The 21,596-nt window shown below is 49.8% G+C and overlaps 1 protein-coding gene across 6 annotated transcripts; it reads left to right on the forward strand.

The window, feature by feature from the left end:
- Window positions 1–144: 144 nt before the first annotated feature.
- BCL6 (BCL6 transcription repressor) lies at window positions 145–21,389 on the forward strand. Of its 6 annotated transcripts, none has more exons than XM_039488777.1 (10): window positions 145–243; window positions 9,465–9,503; window positions 10,605–10,776; window positions 12,356–12,577; window positions 12,705–13,688; window positions 14,232–14,413; window positions 15,677–15,844; window positions 17,741–17,871; window positions 18,600–18,737; window positions 20,111–21,389. In XM_039488777.1, the coding sequence occupies exons 3-10, from the start codon at window positions 10,616–10,618 to the stop codon at window positions 20,252–20,254; spliced, it is 2,130 nt and encodes a 709-aa protein (XP_039344711.1). In that variant the 5' UTR covers window positions 145–243; window positions 9,465–9,503; window positions 10,605–10,615; the 3' UTR covers window positions 20,255–21,389. The 6 variants fall into 6 exon arrangements, with proteins under 6 accessions (XP_039344711.1, XP_039344715.1, XP_039344717.1 ...); XM_039488781.1 differs by having other exon boundaries at window positions 12,356–12,562; XM_039488780.1 differs by lacking the exon at window positions 145–243 and adding an exon at window positions 7,125–7,211 and having other exon boundaries at window positions 20,111–20,254.
- The last annotated feature ends 207 nt before the right edge of the window (window positions 21,390–21,596 follow it).

A 21,596-nucleotide genomic window follows, 5' to 3' on the forward strand; every position in this document is an offset into this window, starting at 1 on the left:
GCGGGGGGGGGGCCCGGCCGGGAAGGCTCCGCGGAGGTCGCGGCGGCGGGCGGCAGGGGGCGGGCCGGGCGGAGTGGGGAGGAGCGAGGGGGCCGGGAGGGGGGGGGCCGGTGGCCTCCCCTGGGCTGGGCGCAGTGGTAGAGTCGGCAGCTCAAATTCCGAGAATCGAGCTGTGTTGATTCTTAGAACGGGGGTTCTTAGAAGTGGTGATGCAAGGAGTTTCTAGGAAAGCCCGGAGACCAGGTGATTGCTGCTGCCGCCGCCGCCGCCGCTGCTTCTAGCGCCGCCGCTGCTGGTTTTTTACCCTTTAATGCTGGCGGGGCTGGAGGTTGCCAGGCGCCTCTCTCCCCATCCGCATCCCCATCCCCGTGCCCGCCCGCCCGCCTGCCTCTCTCCCTCCCTCCCTTCCTCCCGCTCGCGCGTGGCAGGTGTCCGGGGGGCTTGTCGAGGGGCCTCGCGTGGCTTTTATTGGGGTGCGGGCAGGGCAGAGGCGTCGCTGCGGAGCGAGCCCGGAATGTTCGCCGCAGGGGGACAGGCGGGGAGCGCAGGCTCGGGGCTCTGCTCTGCACGCAGGGCTGCTTCCCTCGCGGCCGGCTCCTGCGCCGAGCCCTGGTGCGAGGAGGAGGAGGAGGATTTGGTGTCTAGCTCAGGGCCGGCTGCGCTTCCTCCTCTTGCTCCTGCCCTCGCTCGGGCTGCCTGTCCCCTGCCCCTGCGGGCAGGGAGCGGAGTCTCGCTGCCTGGGCTGCTTCGCTCGCCGCTCTTGGCTGAGGCTTCCCTCGCCTGGCGCCCGGCCACCACCAGCCTCCCCGAGCCGAGTCAGTGACAGCGGGCAGCGAGCAGAGATTTGCAACAACAAATGTTCCGAGCAAGCTCGGCCGCTTTGCCATGGCCCCACTGCCTCGCCCCCTGCAGTTGGTTCAACACCCCCGTTGGGCTTGAATTGTGTGTGTTTGTGGACAGGCGATTTGTGTTCTTCTTATTATTATCATTGCGCTGGAAACATGTTCGCCTCCACTGGCTTGTTGGGGAAGAACCGTCTTCCGGGGGCAGAGGGCTCTGCACCTGCAGCCGCATCTGGATGTGGGGTCTTCGGGGCGATGGGTGGGAGGGTGTTGACAGGACGGTGGGAGCGAGATCTCTTTGGGGGGGGTGGCAGTACATGTTGTGATGTTTGGGGTGCTGCGTGACCTAAGGTTGTTTCCCAATGGCTGCATTGTTGTGTATTTTTTGTTTTTGTTTTTGCTTTTTTCCTCCACGGTGCAAAATCTGTTGGGCTGATAATCAAAGGCACATGCCCCAGGACTCAGACTAGACAGGGTGATTGCAAAGGGCAGGAGCGGCGGGGCACAGAAACACTCCTGATTTTATTTCTAGACTGTGCTAGGGGAGGCGTTGACAACACAACTTGGTTGCGTGTGTGGCGGTGTGTTGTGTGTTTGTTTGTTTTTTTTCCCGTCTCTCCCCCAATCCAATGCAAACAGATGACTTTGCAAAAGGGCTAGTGAATTCTGCAACCTGTGGCTGGCTAGCCATGCCAACCCAAGCGATACCGAGTCAGGATTGCTGGCTAAGACTCGCGGGAGATTTTGAGGGGGATCCCAAAGTAATTGTGCGAAGGGACTGTTGTTTGGATCGACTAACTCTTACCTGCCTGAGCTGACCACGTCCATGTGTGTTTGGTTTTTTTAAGAGTAATTATTAGGAAACACGTTTGTATTTCATAGACTAATGACCCCATCGTGGGTTTGATGTTTTTGTTGTTAGAGAAATGAAGCATTTTTGACCAAGACATAAATGCTTTAAGGAGACTTTTAAAAAAACCTGGCTACTGAATTACTATATATGTAAAATATTTGGATCATCACCAGCCGGGGCGGGGGGTGTCCATCAAACCAGCGTTTACGAAATAATTCTGGGCTCAGGTGGAAAGGGAGTGAAACCTCCCAGGGCTCGTGTCCAAGAGGGCGAGCGTCCGACAGGAAACCCGTGTAATCTTTTAATGGGTTTCCAATTAGTTTATGGTCTCCTTGAGTGCAGCTAAAGTCCTCAACGCGCCCAAGACACGGCTGCTGCGGAATGTAAACACGAGCCGCGGACGGCTCCGGAGCAGGGTTGCTGGTTGCAGCGCTAGTGGAGACGGGCTGGCCTCTCTTCCTGGAGGGGGTGGGTGGGGGTGCTTTTTTTTTTTCTTTCATTTTAAACAATTAAAAATAAATCAGCAGCCAGGGACAGTTCCCCTTGTTTTCCTCGCCGTTTACTACCACAGCGCGCTTGGCGTGGAGACAGGCGCTCGTAAATCTGCAGTCCCAGCTGGCCCCTTTCCACACGCTATTCCTGGAGGTAGCAACCAGCAAAGAGGAGCAGGCGGGTTTGTTTGAAAAAGGAAGGGGGGGGGGAGATTGGGAAATCTCAGAGCTTTGCAAAAGTGCACGCAGCCCCGCCCCCCCTCATGCAAGGTGCAAAGTATCAAACTTTATGGGGGGGGGGAGAAAGGGGGTGACTCTTCAGAAGTCTCCAGTTCAGCCAGCCAGGGTTGAAATCCGATCCCTGTTGACATATGGGATCATGTCAAGGGGTTGCTGATGAGTTTTTAAAAATTATAAGGAGAGAAGGGTGGTGAAAACCCCTCTGTATTTCTCTAAGGATGAGCAGTCAATCAAACTCCAGTGCCAACAGAGCCAAGGGTTCATTTTCCTCACACCTTGTTAATTTCTTTAAGGGATTTTTTTTTTAAATGGCACAAGTGCCTCCTCCATAGGAATGTGTCCAAGCAAATTGCTTCTGCTGGGGGGGAGAAATGGGGGGACAAGGTGATCTGTACAGTCTGTGAGATTGCTCTTTATTGAAGAGTTCCAGTTAGTTTGTTGTGTAAATGACAGATCTGACTTGATGTCAAAATACTTTCCCCTCCCCCTCCCCCCAAAGGGGGAGAAACTTTGTTGTGAAAACTCAGTGGTTTAAGTAGTGGTGTGTGGAGTAGCAGCGACCTCGCTCTGTTTGCAAGGGAATCGCCTTTTGGATGTATCTGGGGTTTGGTTTGTTGTCACAATATTTTGAAATATTATGAAATAGCCTTGATGGCCTAGAAGGAAGTGTAGGGAAAGAAAAACATCCTACTTTTTTTTTTTTTTTCCAATTTGTGGCTTCTCTTCCCTTCTTTGAATCTAGCTTTTAAAGACATCCAACCCAGGATCTGGCTCTGTTTATACACCAGGTAAATCTGATTTTAAAAAAGTACCAAAAAAAAAGCCCATATCAATGAGAGTTTTGCCATTGACTTCACTGGATGCAAGATCAGCACTAAACTGGCTTGGGCATGAAGATCTACACAGATAAGCAGAAAAGGATCCTGCAGCCTCTAACTGGGGCAAAATTCTCATTGACTCCAGAAGATGTTTTACTTGACTCCTGACTCCAGGCCCAGGCCCTGAGTCTGTCATCAGACCCATCTTGCTTGTTGTCCTGAGGTTTTAAAATGTAATGATTATTCACAATATTGTATTAAAGGCTTATGGGATAAGTGCTTTCCGAATAAATAGACTTCCTTCCAGCAGGCCTTAAGGGCTTGTTCTACAGCTAGGAAATCCTTCAAAAATATTTTAAGGCAAACCTTTTTTTTCTCACAGGGCAAGAACTTCAGTTTGCATTACAACTGTGTGTGTTAAACCAGCAATCCATTATTTATTTATTTTTTAAAGCCCTCAAATTTTCTGTCTTTGTCAAGTAATCAGTGATTAAAATATTCAAAGGCTGTGTAAGGATCATCCAGAAGAATGGATTCTTTCTTTGTTCCAGGAAGAATAGACTGCATTTCTAGGGAAATGCTCTATGTTGAGGGGCAAAATAGATCAAAGATCTCTTGGGATATGTTTCAAATCCATTTCCCCCCCCCCTCCTCTGTTTTGATTGTCTTAGTCAATAATCACAGAAGAAATGGTATTTCACTGGTTATTTATTATCCTGAAGAGAAGGAACTCTGAGTGAGAGTTGACTCTCAAAGAGAACACCAAAACCAAGTATTATTCCTTTTTTTAATTGCTAGTGTTCCTAGCTAGTCTAAATGCTGGATAGTGAAGACTTAAGACTTCGGCCTAGGTCTAAAATAAGCCTAGCAGAAACATTTAAGCTGTGAAAAGCAAGGATAAAAAAGCTCGTAAAAAAAATAATGTTGCTCAGACGTGTTTTAAGAGAAACAGAATTACATCGACAAAATTATATGTTTTCCAGTCTCAGCCGTGGGGTTTTATTTTCCAAGGGAAATAGTAGATCTCTACAACAAAGCTAAAGGGTGCCATCTAGTGGTACGTTTTTTAAATTTTGGTGACTAGTTGCAGCTAATTTTTGAAGCTTGGGAAATCAAAAACGGTGAATTCAGTACTTTAAAAAAAATTGCTAGCTAGCTAAAAGTCAGCAGTGAAGAATAGAGACACATCTAGTGCCACAGAAATTGACTAGCCTAACTGAAAACAACCAAGTACATATTAGAATGTTGTTGATACTTGCATGTGGAGCTCTGTCTGAATGTTTTCATGAAATCACATGTTAAAATATTTCCTGCTTGTGGTGTTCATCTGCTGTTCCTGAATCATTGTCTAATACAGGTTGTCTTGTATTGCAGAATTATGCATTCATTTAAAAAAGGTTTGTCGCCACACATGGCAGCAACCTACTCCTTTATAAGGAAGTCTTAAGAAATATACTATATTGGATAACACATTGACAAACACCAATGTAAATGCGGGTGGCAAAACTTAATTAAGATAATGCCAAGGTGGTGTTTTTTTTAAATCCCATTTCAAGCAACATTTTCTTAATGTCCTACAAGGACTTTAGATGAGCAAGATAAAATAATTTAAATAGCCACGTTAATATTTCTCCACTTGGACAAAAAAAATTATCAAGGTAAAGCCAGTTTCAGCTCCTAGTGCTGCAATATTTTGGATGCAAACACTGCCTGGGGAGGTGTTGACAATTTTAGTTGGAACTTTAAAAAATAGTGGGTCCTATATTTTGGAAAAGTTTATTTAAAACCTAATTTTGGGGAAAATTTGACTTGACTGAGTCCCTCCTTTTTAACCTTTCATCCAGACTTACGGATTCTTCATCAAGAATCTCCTCCATAAAGAACTCCCATGTTTTTGTATTAGATTTATTTTTAAACAATTCTTGTGATTGGTAGAACTACAGCAAAACCTGTAACTTCTATTTGGAAATTTTATTCCTACAGGGTTGGGAAATAGTGGTTGGCTTTCTCCCTCATCCCTGTGTTCTAGGCTAGTCTTTCACATCGAATTACATTTATTATCAGTCAGACACAATGAAGACATGAATTTTACTTACCACAGAAGGAGGCTATTGACTAATGCACTGTAGAACTGTTTGTAGAGGAAAGACATTTCTCCCTGAGTCACAGGACTGGCCATTCTGTAGGATAACTTGCATGGCATCTTCCCCAATACACCATGCTGTGCTATTTTAAAAAATACAGTGTGTGCTAATTGCCTCTAGGAGCAGCTCTGTGGGCTAAATTTATTTGCTGAGTCTGAGCTGGAGTATACCTGCGTGTGTCCACAGTCCAAACTTGCAGTTATGATAATGTGTTCTTTTAAGTTACTTTAAAGAGTACATGATATTTGAGATAATGGGCCACATTTTCCCTGGCGTCACTCCATTGACTTCAATTGAAATAACATTTCTGTATTCATTTTAAAAATTAATGTGCGGACTGTCTTATTTATTGGGAAGCCCTGGAAAAAGGCTGACTCATCGCTTTCCAAGGATGCTTATTGGCTTTACATCTTTATTAATGCTAAGCAAGATTTTGGCAATAGCGACAGGATTTTGAAATGGTATTCCCCCCTCTTTATTTTTAAATGAAGAGTAAAGTAATGTGCAGACTCGAACCTGGGCCATTTCCAAGCATTCACAAGTGCAACCAGCTTCGAATCTTCTTCAGAGGAAGACCTTAAAATCCACTGTAGCACCTTGCAGTGCCAGAGGACAGGTGCAGTTTTCCTGGCTACAAATGCTGATAATAAACCCATCCTTGTAAAATACTGCATTTCCTAGAAACATTTGTTTGCTGGCAGGAAATGAGACCAGCCTGAAAGTGCAGAATGCTGAATATGCTGCTAGTGACCTAGTCGCCAGAGGGAACAAGGGATGGGGAAGAGAAGCTAAAGCCTCTTTGATTTACGCTGACACAGTATTTAAGTCTTTGAGATTTTTTTTCTCTTTTTATTATTAATCAAAACAGGTGTTGGCCTGGCCCTGGGAGGCTACTAAATTAATAAAGTCCTGCTCTGACAGCGGAAGGACTCTCACAAGCCCTGCTCTCACGCCATTCTGTAACAAATGAAAGCTCTGAGAGCCAGGGAGCTTGCAAGGAGGTCCCTGTCGCAGGAGCAGCCTCTCACCCTAGGTGACTCCTTCCCTCTACTAATGGGGACCCCCGGCGGTGCCCTCTGGGCTGTGCTTCTCCGGCAGGTGCAAAGGGGATGACAAACCCCGAGGTTCCTGCTTTGGGTCAGCTGCCCCCAGAAACTAAACCCAGACCCGTGGCCGGGCCCCCTGCTGCTGTCTCTGCTCATGGACCGAGTGGGAGTGGGTGGTGCTCTCATGCCTGGTGGCGGAGCGCCCCCTAGCGGGCAAAGGGGCCCTGCTGGATCAGGCTTGCGGAGCGTCTCCCCGCGTGGGTGAAAGGGGGCGAGTCGCAGGCTGGCCCTGGCTAGGGGGCCGGGGGGCCGCTGCACTCGGCCGGTGGGGGGTGGATTTGTTTGCAGCTGGAGGGGATCCTCCTGCCAAGGACGGGGGCGGGGAGGGTGCAGTGCCACGGGGAGGGGGGGTCTGAGCTGCCCGGACCCCTAGGCGGCGTCCCCCCCACCCCCCCAGCAGTTCTCCTGGCTCGGCAGCCCCCGAGCAATGGTGTCTGCAGCCCCCTGCCTCGCCCACGCGGGGGAGCCGGGCCGGCCCCTGGGCGCTCCCACGCGGAGCTCTGGGCTCCAGCCCCCCTGGGGCGCGTTGCAAAGAGGCGAAGGGGCGGGCTCGCCATGCCCCGGGCTCGGCTCCCGCCTGGCTTCCTAGAACCGGGCAGCCGGATCCCGGCGCGTTCCCGGAATGACAGCGCCATGCCCTGCGGGCGCATTTCCTCCCCGTGTAAACGCGGCGCTCACACCGCACCGGCGGGGCTGGGGCCGGCAGCTGGCGGCAAGGTACCGTGGGAAAGAGACGCTCCGAGGGGGTGTCTCTGTGCCGGGGGGAGGTTGCTGCTGGGCTTTTTCCTTCCCCCTCCCTTACACCAGCAGGGCTAGAGGGTGACCTGGGAGGATTTGTTTGGAAGCAGGTCCTCTCCTCCCCTCCCCCCCTGCAGAAAAGGTGGCCTTTGGCGGGGTGAACCCTGGAGCGTGAGAAATTGGCTTGGGGGGGGGATTTTTCATCTCGGAGTTCCTGTCTCCTCCCCCCCCCCCAACTATTAGCCATCAAATCTTGACAGTCTCTCTACTGTTGCTGAACTGCAAAGGCCAAACGGGGGGGGGCTCATTTGCATCTGGCATGATTAATATTGGGTGGGTGGGTCAAGGGTGTGTCTGGGGAGGGGGGAGGAGTGCCTTCCTCTTTCTCAAGCCGAGCAGCAGGCTGAAGGCAGACCCTGCTGCGAAGTGCAATGCAAGGGTCCCTCGTTGGAAAAGGCCGCTCGGCTGTCAGCGGCCCAGATCCGGCTGCTTTCTGGAGGAGCCTGTGCCAAGGCAGCAGTGGGTTTGCAGAGGGGCACCCGTGTGGACCACAGATGGGCTGGGCGGCGAGACTGGACGGGTGCTGTAGCTGTGCCGGAGGGCAGTAGCAGGATGGTACAAAGGACCGGGTAGCACCCAGGGCAGGTTGGCCTCCTGCTGCATCCCTGTAAAAGAATTCTACCATTGCAGGAACTTCTTGCATGACGTGGAACGGGCTGGAGTTCATGGTGAGCTTTGTCATTCTCAGACCCATGTCGTAGCCTGTAAGGGGGCCTTGTTCTGATCTCAGGGACGACTCTTGTGACTCCGGTAGCTCGTAGGTGGGCCTGGCATTGACACTGAAATGACTGAGCTCAGACTCTGACCTGGTTGTACATCCCTTACACATTCCACTGGGATGGGAACTTTGTGCTAGCAACTGGCCTAGCTTCCATCTGTAAATCTCTTGGCTTTCATGTGAACACTGAAAGTGGCTGGCACCGAGGGCTGTGCAGAAAGGTCAGAGTCTGCAGTATTTGGGAAATGAGTCACCTTTTTCGAGTTTCAAGATAGGGAGACTGGGAGGCGCTCTGAAGACTCGTGTCATTTGAGTGTATGACATGGATTTTAATGTCATGCATTTGTCTTGGCATATTAAAAATCACACTCATTCCTCTTTCTCCCCATGCCCCATAAATCTCAGGGCCCACATCTTTGTGAGCATGGAAAGGTTTATGGTTATGCCTGAAAAGCCAAATACCAGCTATGAGGCTTTCCCCTCTTTTACATGTAAAAGCCAACTATGGGGAGGGAGTATTTGTCTTCATGTAGGTAAGAGCGGGATAGCTCAGTGGTTTGAGCATTGGCCTGCTAAACTCAGGGCTGCAAGTTCAATCCTTGAGGGGGCCATTAAGGGTTCTGGGGCAAAAATCTGTCTGGGGATTGGTCCTGCTTTGAGCAGAGGGTTGGACTAGATACCACCTGAGGTCCCTTCTAACCCTGATATTCTAAGAAAAATAAAATTGTCTTAGAATGGAAAGGAGAAATTTGTCTCTGTCCCAACTGTATTAACTCCCCAAAGCTAGCAGGTGGAGACAATGAGCATCTTCTGGCATTCAGAAAAGGGGACTAGTTCTGTTTCTAGCTTTGCCACTGATTTGCTATGTGACCTCAATCAAGTTACTTAACCTCTCAGTGCCTCAGTTTCCCAATCGTTAGCAATTTCTAGTGTTTCATATTTCCAAAGTGCTTTGAAATCTTCAGAAGAGTGGTGGCTACTAAGGAAAACAATTCCTGACCCCTTTCAGTTTCTGGGGAAAATGAAGGAGGGGAGGGGAGAGAGTCTTGCAGCCCTGTGTGATGCAATGAGATAAGAAAGGAGTGTGAATATTGGGGATGGTGAGAGGCATCGCTGAAAGAAGTGGTAAATGAATTCTTGTTTGACTCCTCCTGTACCCTCCCCAGCTACCCTCGAGTCCCTGACTCACAGATATGAAAGGCTCTTTGGCACACACCCATGGTTTGGGGTAGAGGGTGTGGAAGAGTCTATGATTAGATCCCCAAAGCCTGTGGTTGCAATAAGAACATACTGTACTGGGAGAAACAAATTAACTTTATTGGAGAGTGGAAGTGCTATTAGCTTCAGCTTCCATCCTGCTGATGTTACATCAAAACAACAAGCTTGCATCCTACCACAGCCCATTTACATTTCTGAACTAATCTGGTGTTTGTTTTCTTGTGCTTGCTTTATAGGTTTGAAAGAAACTTTTGGGCTGTGAATTGAGGCATTGGGTATGTAAATTTAATTTCATGCCTTTTTAAATGTGTTGAATGAAATGTTTCATTAGGCCCAGCCAGAATCTGTATTCAGGAGAGTGGTTGCTCTGCACAAAATTACACATTCATATCCCACCGCCGGCAGTGGAACTGTGGCTGGAACTAATCCTGTCATTGAGGAATTTGGCATTTAAGATTCAAATTCCAGTGTGGAATTTCAGGTGGTGGATGGTAGCTTCTTGGGAAAGGCCTGGGGCAGACCCTCCAGCTTTGATCAAAGAGAACATGTGTTTTGGAAGCTTTACATCAAGAACTGGTGAGGGAAGAGGAACAGAGTTCTGGAATTAGGAGTCCCTGGTGATCTAGATTCTAGGGAATTGGGTATCGGGAGACCTGGATTTTCTGTTCCTGGTGCAGCCACTGATTTGTGACCCTGGGCAAATCATTTTCAGAAGTAGCCACTGATTTTTGGATGCCCAACTTGAGACCCCTTGGTCTGGATTTTCAGAAGTGCTGAACACCTGTAGCTTTGTATGGGATCTTTATGAATAGCTCTAGTTTCCATGGCTGGATCCTGTAGTTTGGCTGCCCTGACGTCTGTGGGAATGACACACGTATCTCAGCTGCGGGACCAAACCGTAAAGTGTGTAATCTAATAACTACCGCAGGTTAGCGTGCAGGGTTTGCGTTGCTTTGTCTGCTATTCCTCTGAGATCCTCAAAGAGCAACTTCCAATGGAGCTGAGCTGAGCACAGCTCCTGCAGGCTTGGCCACAGTGGGAGCAGGAGCAGGGGTATGATGGGGAGAAGGCATAGCTTGCCCACCTATTCCCCAGGAAGGTCCTGTTGTGTTCTCCCATCAGGTGGGAGGATGGGACTCGTGCTGAATCCCCTCCAGTTCTTGCCTCCTTTTTGGAACATTCAGCAGAACAATCTGGTGCTCATGGCCACTGCAGATGGAAGCTGAAATGTGGCTGCCTCCTAGATTATTATCGCTTCTTCTCTAGCTGAGGGTCTGTTGCTGCCCTAACCAAACACTGCCTAGCAGCCTCTTGGCTCTGCTCTAAGAAGCCTTCTGAGCCACTTCATGGTCCTATGTTTCTTCTCTCTTTTTCAGGCAGAGTCAAGATGGCCTCTCCGGCAGACAGCTGCATCCAGTTCACCCGCCATGCAAGCGATGTACTTCTCAATCTCAACCGCCTTCGGAGCCGGGATATCCTCACCGATGTCGTTATCATCGTGAACCGGGAGCAGTTCAGAGCCCACAAAACTGTCCTCATGGCCTGCAGGTGAAAAGGGGCTAATGACACAGTAGCTTTCTCCCCCCCAACCCCCGCCCAGCCCCCTTTCCTTCCTCTGTGTTTACACGCTGTTCCATCAGATAAACAGCATGTCTGACATCCCAGGGTCCAGCTCTGCCTTTCTGAGCCCTGTGATCACATCCATGAGTAGCAGATGCTTGGCAGGGGTTGGAGTCCGTCGTGCCCAACTCTTCGGTCTAGCTGGTTTGCATACTGATGTGCAGCTAAATGAGTGCGTTTCTTGCAACGCTGCATTGCAGGGTATCGTCCAAACCAAAACCCTCTCCGACCTTGGGGAAGAGTCTCTAGATCTAGAGACACTGTGCTCCCATCTCTAGAGTCACCCGGCTCTGGTGGCTTTGGTTAGCTCCTCAGTGGTCAAGGGCTACATCTCAATACATTTTAGAAGTGTAGTATTATTGCTCCTTTGAAATTATAGAGCCATAGGGTTAGAGGGGACCGCAAGGGTCATCTAGTCTAATCGCCTGCCAAGATGCAGGATTTGTTGTGTCTGAACCATCCAAGGCAGATGGCTTCAGCCTCCTTTTGAAACCCTCCAGTGAAGGAGCTTCCACACCCTCCCTGGGCATCTGTTCCATTGTCCTGCTGTTCTTACTGTTAGGAGGTTTTTCCTGAGATTTAATCTAAATCTGCTGTGCTGTAGTTTGAACCCACTGTCTCTTGTCCTGCCCTTTATGGCAAGAGAGAGCAACTTTTCTACATTTTTTTTTTATGGCAGCCTTTCAAGTATTTGAAGACCCCAATCCTATCCCCCTTTATCTCCTCTTTTCCAGAACTTGCCCTTGCTGCTTTCCCCACTGACTGAGGGGTCCATTCGCTATTGTACCCTGTAAATAAAACACCCGCCACCTCTCCTGGCATTGTCGCTGGGCCTCATTTTATCAGGGGTGTTAATGTGGAGGAAACAAGAGGCCGTTGGCATGGAAAAATGCATAAACAAAGCATCAACCATTTGTATTTTGCATATACATCTTACGACAGTGCAGTATTTAGTGTGCATTTGACACAAACCGTGTTTTCCCATGCGGCTTCAGAGATCAATAACTCACAGAGGGAGGAAAAACAGACAGTCTGGGGCAGGAGGGGAGATTAAGAGAAGTAGGCAAGGGAGAAAAGACATTTAAGTGGAGAAGGTGGAGAGCTGGTGAGCAGTTGAGATACAGGGAGGCTGCTCCAGATGGCAGGAGCTGCAGAGGAGAAGGCACTTGCACTCAGTGGTGTCATTTGTGGGACCAAATGGAAGAATTTAATGCTAGATCAGAGGAGGCAGGAGACATGGGGAGGAGTGAGAGGATTTCCGTGATGCAAATCTATGGAGGGTCTTTAAATTAATTTAGGTCAGAGTTCACAACCTTTTCCATAACAGGACCTCCCTGGGGCCGGCCTCCCGTCCGTCTTCCAGTGTCGCAATGTAGGAAGGGCGGAGGTTGAGAGTTCATGATGTCTCGATGGAGAACTCCTGTAATAAGTTCCCTCTCCCTTCTCTTCTTCCGAAATCTTGCAGCGTTGGGTTCACTCTCCCCTCCCATCCCTTCTCCCTTTGCAGCGGCCTCTTCTACAGCATATTCACTGACCAGCTAAAGTGCAATCTGAACATCATCACTCTGGCCCCAGACATCAACCCCGAGGGATTCTGCATCCTGCTGGACTTCATGTACACCTCCCGCCTCAACCTGAGGGAAAGCAACATCATGGCCGTCATGGCCACCGCGCTCTACCTGCAGATGGAGCACGTCGTCGATACTTGCCGAAGGTTTGTCAAGTCTAGGTGAGACACCTGTGGCTGAGTTGGAGAGCCTGTTTGGGGGGTGGAGGGTGGAATTGCCAACGCATCTGACCGCTCGTTTCAGAGGCTGGGAATAAGGCGTAACGCCCTTCCTTTTGTCTTCGTGCAGCGAAGCCGAAATGGTCTCTGCAATGAAGACGCCAAGGGAAGAGTTCTTGACGGGCCGGATGCTGAGTCATCCGGAGGTGATGGCTTACAGGAGCCGGGAAGTCTCAGAGAACAACATGCCTCTCCGAAACACGCCTCTCTGCGATGGGAGGGCCTTTGCCTCCACTTTGTACAGTGGCCTGTCTGGATCACCCCTTTCCTACACTGGATACAACCCCATTCCAGTCAATGGTTTCCTCTTAGACGATGAGCTGCGAGAGGTGAGGATGCCCCTGCCGGATGTCTCGAGGGTCAACCCTTTCCCAAAGGAGAGAACGCTGCCATGTGACAGCTCCAGGACAATCCCTGCGGACTACACCAGAGCCGTCACCGATCTTTCAGCCAACACGTGCCATGCCACCATCTATTCTCCAAAAGAGGCTGCTGCCGAAGAGGCCAGAAGTGACATGCACTACAGCATAGCCGCTGGTCCTAAGCCCGTCGCACCTTCGGTCCGAAACAATCCCTACTTCACCTGTGACAAAGTGGCCAAAGAAGAAGAGCGGACCTCTTCGGAAGACGAGATAAGCCAACACTTCGAACCAACCAACACACCAATGAACCGAAAGGGTCTCATCAGCCCCCAGAGCCCCCAGAAATCAGACTGCCAACCCAACTCGCCAACTGAGTCCAGCAGCAGCAAGAACGCCCGCATCACTCAAAGCTCTGGCTCTCTGGGTACCAAGAGCCCTACCGACCCCAAAGCCTGCAACTGGAAGAAGTACAAATTCATCGTCCTCAACAACCTCAACCAGAGCACCAAGCAAGACGGTGCCGACCAGAACGAAGCGGGGACCCTCTCCCCTCACTCCTACGTGTCGACGTCGGCTTGCCAGCAGTCCATGGAACCTGAGAATCTAGACATCCAGTCCCCAACCAAGCTGAGCTTGAATGGGGAAGACTCGACAATCCCACAAGCAAGCAGGCTCAACAACATTGTGAACAGGTAAGGGGGACCCCCGTGGAGGAGACAGGACTCCTTGCAGCGCTGCTGGGTTTTATTCATGTTTTGGATAGATGCCCAGCTTTGGGGAGCTAGCCTCTTGCCTCAGTTCCTCGGCAGGTGTAAATCAGTGAGTTCAGTGGAGCCTCGCCAGTTGATACTGAGGATCTAGCCAGTAATGTATGTTTCCCAAATGTGTAACCACACCCAGCGTAGGCTGATGGTTACATTGGGGACTAGGAGTCCTGGCTCACTCTGTGGCCAGTTCACCTAAACCTTGTGCCTCGGTTTACTCTTCTGTTACCTCCCCAAGTGGGACGTTTATAAAGTGCATTGAGATCCTTGTGGGATGGGCACTAGAAAAGAATGAAGTGTGATTGCTGAATGCCCTGTAGAGGGAATGCCCCATGGGGCCCTGATCCCAGCTAGGGCGTGTCTAAGGGTCCGCTTAGCAATGCGTGTGTATCCTTCATGCCTGGGCTGATTGGAGGCGCTGTGGTCTGGTGTCACTAAAGCCTTCCAATGGGCGTTACTCTTCTTCCACAGATCTCTGGATGGGTCCCCTCGGAGCAGCGAGGGGCAGTCCCCTCTGTACCTGCATTCCTCAAAATGCAGCTCCTGCGGCTCCCAGTCCCCCCAGCATTCTGAGATGTGCCTTCACACCCCTGGCTCGACCTTCGGAGAGGAAATGGGCGAAACCCACTCCGAATACTCCGACTCCAGTTGTGGTAAGTCCAGACTCCGTCCCCCCACACTTGCCCTTCCAGCTGGCAGAGGGGGGTGCCACTGGAATCTGTGGGGTGATGCTCCCACAATGCCATTCCGCCTCATGAGAGAGGGGCCCGGCCGCAGCACCCCCAGAACTCTGGGCATATTTGAACCTGCATCCGGACTAGCAGGCTGGTGTCGGTCTCTACAATGGGCTGAACCCAAATCTGAACTTCAATGGTTCAGGCCATCTCTTTTCCAAGCGGATCTCAAAGTGCTTTCCAAACCCTCTAACTGGCTGAATGAAGCATACATGGGAATTGGTTTCTGCCTCTAACAAGGCAGCTTGGGCTAGTTGAGAGTAATTAGCATCTCCCAACAGCTTAAGACAGGAAGTGAAGAATGCCACACCCACTCAAAATTGCCAGGAGGGGACTGAGCTAGGCAGAAAGAAATGATCCACACTTGGACATGGCCATACTATTTGCCTCACTCATCAGTCTGCGGAGCTGTCTCTAGTCTGGAGGAGCAGTTGTGGATAAAGAGGACTAGACTGTAAAAGGGTTAAAAAAGGAACTAGATAAGTTCATGGACATTCGGTCCACCAATGGCTATTAGCCAGGATGGGCAGGGATGGTGTCCCTAGCCTCTGTTTGCCAGACGCTGGGAATGGGCGACAGGGGATGGATCACTTGATTCCCTGTTCTGTTCATTCCCTCTGGGGCACCTGGCATTGGTCACTGTCAGTAGACAAGACACCGGGCTAGATGGACCTTTGGTCTGACCCAGTATGGCCGCTCTTATGTTCTTAAGAGGCTTACAGAACTCTGTTTTGTGAAAATCTGTTTGTCCTCATCCTCCAACTCACTGGGGAAAAATGGAAGATTTCATTTGCTGCTCAAAACCCAAGTTCCCCCAAAGAGTAGAACTCTGAATTCATATACAGTGAAACCACCATCATGAGGCGGCCTTCCCACCCTCTGCTTCCTATTTACTAAGACACTACCTCTGCTTGGTTTGTTTACTGGCTAGCCCCAGGGGTGACTTTTGCTGTGTATGTATGATGGAGAGGGTAACGGACACTGTGGAAGTGCTGCTGATTTCATTCTCCCGGGCTGCTTCCCCCAACTCCATTGAACCCTCGTGAAACAGACTTTAGCTTGGACACGTTGGCTTCACCTCCCCACCGGCTCCTGGGCCCTGTCTAAAGCCCCGGTCCACGCAGGAGATGTGCTTGCTGATGTCATTCATTCTCCCCGCCTCTCTCTCTCTGTCCCCGACAGAAAACGGAGCCTTCTTCTGCAACGAGTGTGACTGTAGGTTCTCTGAAGAGGCTTCCCTCAAGAGACACTCCCTGCAGGCGCACAGTGATAAGCCCTACAAGTGTGACCGTTGCCAGGCCTCCTTCCGCTACAAGGGAAACCTAGCCAGCCACAAAACCGTTCACACAGGTACAGCTCCCGGTGCCAGCCCATGGCAGTGCGTCGAAGCCGGTCCTGAAAGGCACGCGAGGGCCATAGCAGCAGGTCCAGGGCACAGCTCCATTCTGCCTTGCTTGCAGGCCTAATCCGTACTCTGTGAGGGAACGGCAAAGCACCCCAGCACCTGATAAGGGAGGGTCGTGGATCTTCAGCCGCTTCCTGGGAGCCCGAACTCCTGGGTTCTGCTCCTTTGGAAATGACTTAACCCCTGTGTGCTTCAACTATAAATGAGGAAATACTTGTTTTCCTCCCTGGGGGGCTGTGAAGCTTAATATCTGCAAAGTACTTTGGGATCCTTGACTATGAGGTGTTGCCTAGCATTTGGGTCTCTCTCCACATGTGAGCTGTATTGGCTGTCCCATTCAGAGTGTTTGGGGTGGGGGATGGGCCCTGTGGGCTCTTTTTCTGATGGATACAGAGGCTGAGAGAGGTTATTTTACCAAAAATAAATAGTCTGGTTGTTTTTTCCGTTAGAAAGTCGGGTGCCATCTAATCTGGCAAAATCCCTGGTGAACGGATGAAATGGTCTGAGCCAGCCCAGTGAAAGATGAGAAAGGAAGGGATCAGGGGTTTAGCCGCTGCTCAGAATCCTGGGGGGGTTGACTTGTTTCTGTAAACGCTCAAAACATTGGTGCCCAACTAACACTTCGGAGAAAGGAAGTTTGGGTTAAAGACCCAGCTTCCCTCCCCCTTCAGTTGGGCTGAATTGCACATTGCCTGACTTTACGTGGCGGATCGGAGCCGCAAGGTGCAAGAGCTCACGATCTATGTCCCCTGAGATTCTCAGCACATCCTCCAGCAAAATCAGGGGAAAGCAGATTTGATGTTCAAGCTATTTTTCATTTAAAAACAAAGGCGGGAGTGGGGAAAAATAAACCTCCCATGAATCTTTCAGCCCATCTGTATCCATCCCAAGGATGCAATGGAGGGCAAAGATCCAGTGCCGATTACCTTTGTGTAGATGGCAGGTGGGAATAATTGAGGCTGAATGGTTTGGAGCGCAGTTACTACTGACTCCATAGCTATGAACCATCCTCGATCTCTCTCAGCCTGGCTCACTTTGCCAGAGGAATGACCAACAATGGGATCAAATGTATTTGAAACCATTCAGAGACTAACGGAACCACGCAGATCTCATCTGCTTGTTGTATCTCTGCTTTGCTCGCCCAGCTACAGTATAAAGTTGGATGATATTGCTTGTCGCTGGACTAGGAGGGGCTGAATCTGGCAAAGCAGACAGACTTGCCTGGTAGCCCTGATTTCTAGGGCTGTGCGTCACAATCTGAGCCAGACAGTAGTTCTTCGAATAACTTTCTGGGAGGAGGAGGAGAGGGTCACATCTGGCTAGGGTTGCCTGCCATAAATACCAGTGTGCAGTGGGTGTGCAGATTCTCTGCTGCACCCAAATGTTGTAGGCAGTAGGTTCCATGTCTCTAACCCAGCTCTGTGTGCAGGTTGGAGCAGCCTGAGGGCTGCTCTAATATGCACTGGTCCCCCAAGGGACTGCCTGCCAGCCGAGGATAGCTGGAGCATGCCATACTGTGCTTCCCTGGCCTCCAGTGCCTGTGGGGAGGTTGGCGTAGGACCGGACTATGATGGCTATACCCCCACTGGGGACTCCCATCACATACACACCAGGGGGATTCCCAGCTAAGGGGAGCGAAGCCGAGCAAAGGGATTGGAACACAGCAGGGAGTCTGCCCTGGGCTTTGCAGGGGCAGCGCTTGCAGGGTGTTTCTAGGAGGCCCGTGTCTTTTCCATTCTCTTGTAGACTGTATAGCGATTTAGTGACTGTAGTGGAAGCTTTGGGGAGCTCGGGACACTGTGCGCTAACCTGGCGTCTCTCTGTTTCTGGCGGGGCGACAGGCGAGAAGCCATATCGTTGCACTATCTGCGGAGCGCAGTTCAACCGGCCGGCCAACCTGAAGACCCACACACGCATCCACTCCGGAGAGAAGCCCTACAAGTGTGAGACCTGCGGGGCCAGATTTGTCCAGGTGAGGATCCCGCTTCATACTCTGCAATTCCCCTGGAGAGTGGGATGCTTCTTCCTGCCCAGAGCATGGGCTCTGGGGCCTGGGGCTCTGCTGCGTGTCTGTGACATGGGAAATGCCCTGAAGGGGGCACTGTTCCTTGCTTAGGGCTGGTGATGATCCCGTGCTGTTGCGGAACAAATACAGGCCCCTTGAACTTTACCCTTGGCAGGTCAATGAAGCTAGTCCATTGTTTTTCAACTAAACAGATCTGTGCCTCTTGCATTTCTCCGTGTGCTGTCAGCTGTTCAGGCTCTCAAAGGGTTTTGCTGCAAACATTCATTAGCTTATGCCTGTGGAGTCTGATCTAGGATTCCATACTCTAGGAAGGTGGCCCTCCGGATGGTCACTTGAGTAATAAGGACTGGGCTCATGGTTACAGTCTCTGTCCACAGAGATGGCAGCTTTTCAAACTCCTTTTGCTGAAGCTGGTTTATTAGCAGAATCCATTAGGTTTAGAGTCTGCCTTTAATCTCAGAGCTGCCATGCCAAATGGTCAGTCTGATCCAGTATCTCCTCTCGTGGCCAGTGGATGGGAGGAGGATTTCTTCCTGACCCCAGCTGTTGTCTAGCTAATGCCCGGAAGCATGAGGATTGATAGGACTGGCTTGGGAAGCTTGGTCTCAATGTGAAGTGCGTGTGGCAAGCGTGCCTCTGGGACCCCTTTTCTGACACTGTCTCCTCTGCAACAGGTTGCGCATCTCCGAGCTCATGTGCTAATCCACACTGGCGAAAAACCGTACCCCTGTGAAATCTGTGGCACGCGCTTCCGGCACCTGCAGACGCTGAAAAGTCATCTTCGAATCCACACTGGAGAGAAACCGTACCATGTAAGTAACCTCCCGGCATTATCCACGCTAGTGACCAAGAGCCAGGACTCCCTTGCAGCCGATAAGGCCACATACCATGGTGGGGGAGAAGTTGTCTGGCACTGACCGCTGGCATCGCCTGGGCATGGCTCAGTCCTGACCACCGGGACTGTCCCCAAGGACACCTCCATTCCCCCTCCCCATCTACCCTCCGGCACACAGTAAATTAGAGGCCTGCTGCTGAGACGGCATTTTGATGGGTTGAGCTGCATTTGGAACCGAAGAAGGTCACGTTCCTTCGAAGGGCCGTGGCTCCCGTTACAGTAGAGGACAAAGGACATTGCTCCTCTCCTGTACGGAGGATCATAGATGCTAGAGATGAGAGGTTTGTCGAGACGTCCCCTGCAGGCTCAGCTCATCCCTGGCATAATTCTGTGGAGTGAGGGCTATTCACTGGTCAGGGTAAGCTGCTGTGCAGTTGGTGGCATTACCCCAGGGCTGAGCTTGGCCCAAGATGCTTTTTTTTAACCCCGAGGCCCATAACATGGGGGGGCTTCACCTCAAATCCAACTAGCTGGAGCTAACCATGAGTAGATGCTACCAAGACTCAGTGGGACTGGGGCTCGGAGTGGCCCATACTATGTAGCACCCCCTTCCCACGCATCTTCTTGGGAGCTCCCATCCGACCCACAGGGAGATTGCCCAGGAGATCTCATGTAGCAATATCAGCAGGTGGGAATAGTTAGGATGGAAGGGGGCAGAAAAAAGCCTCTTCGGCTCTTACGCGAGGCAGAACTGTGGTTTAGAGGCTAAAGCAGGCGAGCTAGGACCCCTGGACTCCGAGCTTTGGCACTGACTTGCTGCGTGGCCTCCGGCAGGTCACTTAACCTCTCTGATGCTGTTTTCCCACTCTGAAGAAAGGGGGTGTCCAGGGTGCTGTGAGTAATCCTGAGCAATCATTAATTAGGACAAGATTTAGAGTCCCCCGACAGAGGCACTACAGACCTGCCAAGTGCTTCATATTAATTGTACTCACTGTGGTTGAAGTGACCGGCTGGGAGTTGGTGTCAGTCTTTTCGTTAGCGTCTCGGCAACGATGATATTTTAAAATCGAGGTGGAAGCGTGGGCTGGCGGGTCAGGCGCTGGCCCTGGGTTCAGATCCTGGCTCTGCCACCGATGCCTTGCATGGCTTTGGGCAAGTTACTGAGCCTCTCTGTGCCTCAGTTGCTCATCTGTAAAATAAGCTCCCACGCCACGTTGCAAGGCCACTTTAATGAATGATTGGGAGGTGACTTGGGCAGGGATGGGGGTGGGGGGCATATATGTGGCTAGATTACATCTGGCTCTGTACACTTTCGAGCTAACGGTGCCTCCCCCATCCTTTCGGTTTTAGTGTGAGAAGTGTAACCTGCATTTCCGCCACAAAAGCCAGCTGCGGCTCCACCTCCGGCAGAAACACGGCGCCATCACCAACACCAAGGTGCAATACCGCGTCTCAACAACAGAGCTGCCACCAGAACTGCCCAAGGCGTGCTGAAAGCCAGGCGGATTTCTCTGCGGGGTGGGGGGAGAGGAAGGGGTGTCTGAGGGAGAGGGGGAAAGAGATCCAAAGGATACTTGTAACACTTGTAACACTTTAAAACTTTCATCACACGATGGAGTGCCTCTAAGCCCATAGTGCAGATAGGTGGGAAAAAATATAAAAAAATACACGGGTTTTGTTTTTATTTTTCCCAGTTATGTGAAACTGAAAAAAAAACGTATTCAGATTTAAATGTGTATAAAAAATGTCTGTGCAGTGGAGTGTTTAACCTTCACAGTCTGAAGATGAGGAATGTAATGTTGATTTACGGGAACAGTTGGGTTTTTTTGTCTGTTTGTTTTGTTTTTTGTTTTTTTTTGCTTTCTCTTTGTATGCAAAATGTGTGTTCTTTTAAAGAGAAGAAAAGAATTGTGTACTATTGAAGAGAGGGCTTTAACTTTTTTAACCAAAGGTGAAGGAATCTATGGCAGAGCTGTAAATATATATATATAAAAATATAAATATATATATATATAAAATAAATATATATAGACCTTAAAGATATATTAAAAATATATAAAATGCATTAAAGGCTTGATTTAGCATCTGCTGGCAGACGCTGATTTGAGACTCTTTAGTGTGATAGAGCACTTAACAAGATATTTTAAAGTATTGCATCTGTATAAGTAAGAAAATATTTTGTCTAAATGCATCAGTGTATTTGTATTTTTTTGCAAGTGAAGGTTTACAATTTACAAAACAAAGTGTGTATTAAACCAACAAAGCTGCAGAAGGAATTTAAAATAATAATAAAGTGTAACTTTTTTGTTTTGTTTTCAGTCTGTATATATGTAAAATGTGGTTCGCACGGTGCCTTTCTTTTCAATCGACGTTTTCAATGTATGAACTGTATGAGCCCAATTTCCTTTTTAAGGTACAGCCTGATGTTACAAAAGGAGTCCTCTGGCAGAACTGTTTATCGGGGAATTTTTTTTTTTTTTTTTTGGGTCTTTTTTTTTTGTCTTATTTTACATGCTTGTGTTATGAGCAATCTCGGGAGACAGGGTTTGGGCTGTGTCTAAACTGCATTAATGCGTTCTGTAAAATATAGCTGTACAAATACAAGAATAAAACGATGAAAAGTAAAGTACAGTGGAGTGAGGGGTATTTTCTTCTGTCTGTTTGGCTTAAAATGTCTTGATCTGAAATTCTCTCACTTGGAACGGTCCAGACTTAGGGTATGTATTCAGTACCCACCGGATCAGCAGGCAGCGATCGATCCAGTGGGGATCGATTTATTGTGTCTAGTCTAGATGTGATAAATCAACCCCCAGGCGCGCTCTCGTTGACTCCTGTA

The sequence above is a fragment of the Mauremys reevesii genome, linkage group 9, assembly GCF_016161935.1.
Source record: "Mauremys reevesii isolate NIE-2019 linkage group 9, ASM1616193v1, whole genome shotgun sequence".
NCBI classification, from domain to species: domain Eukaryota; kingdom Metazoa; phylum Chordata; order Testudines; family Geoemydidae; genus Mauremys; species Mauremys reevesii.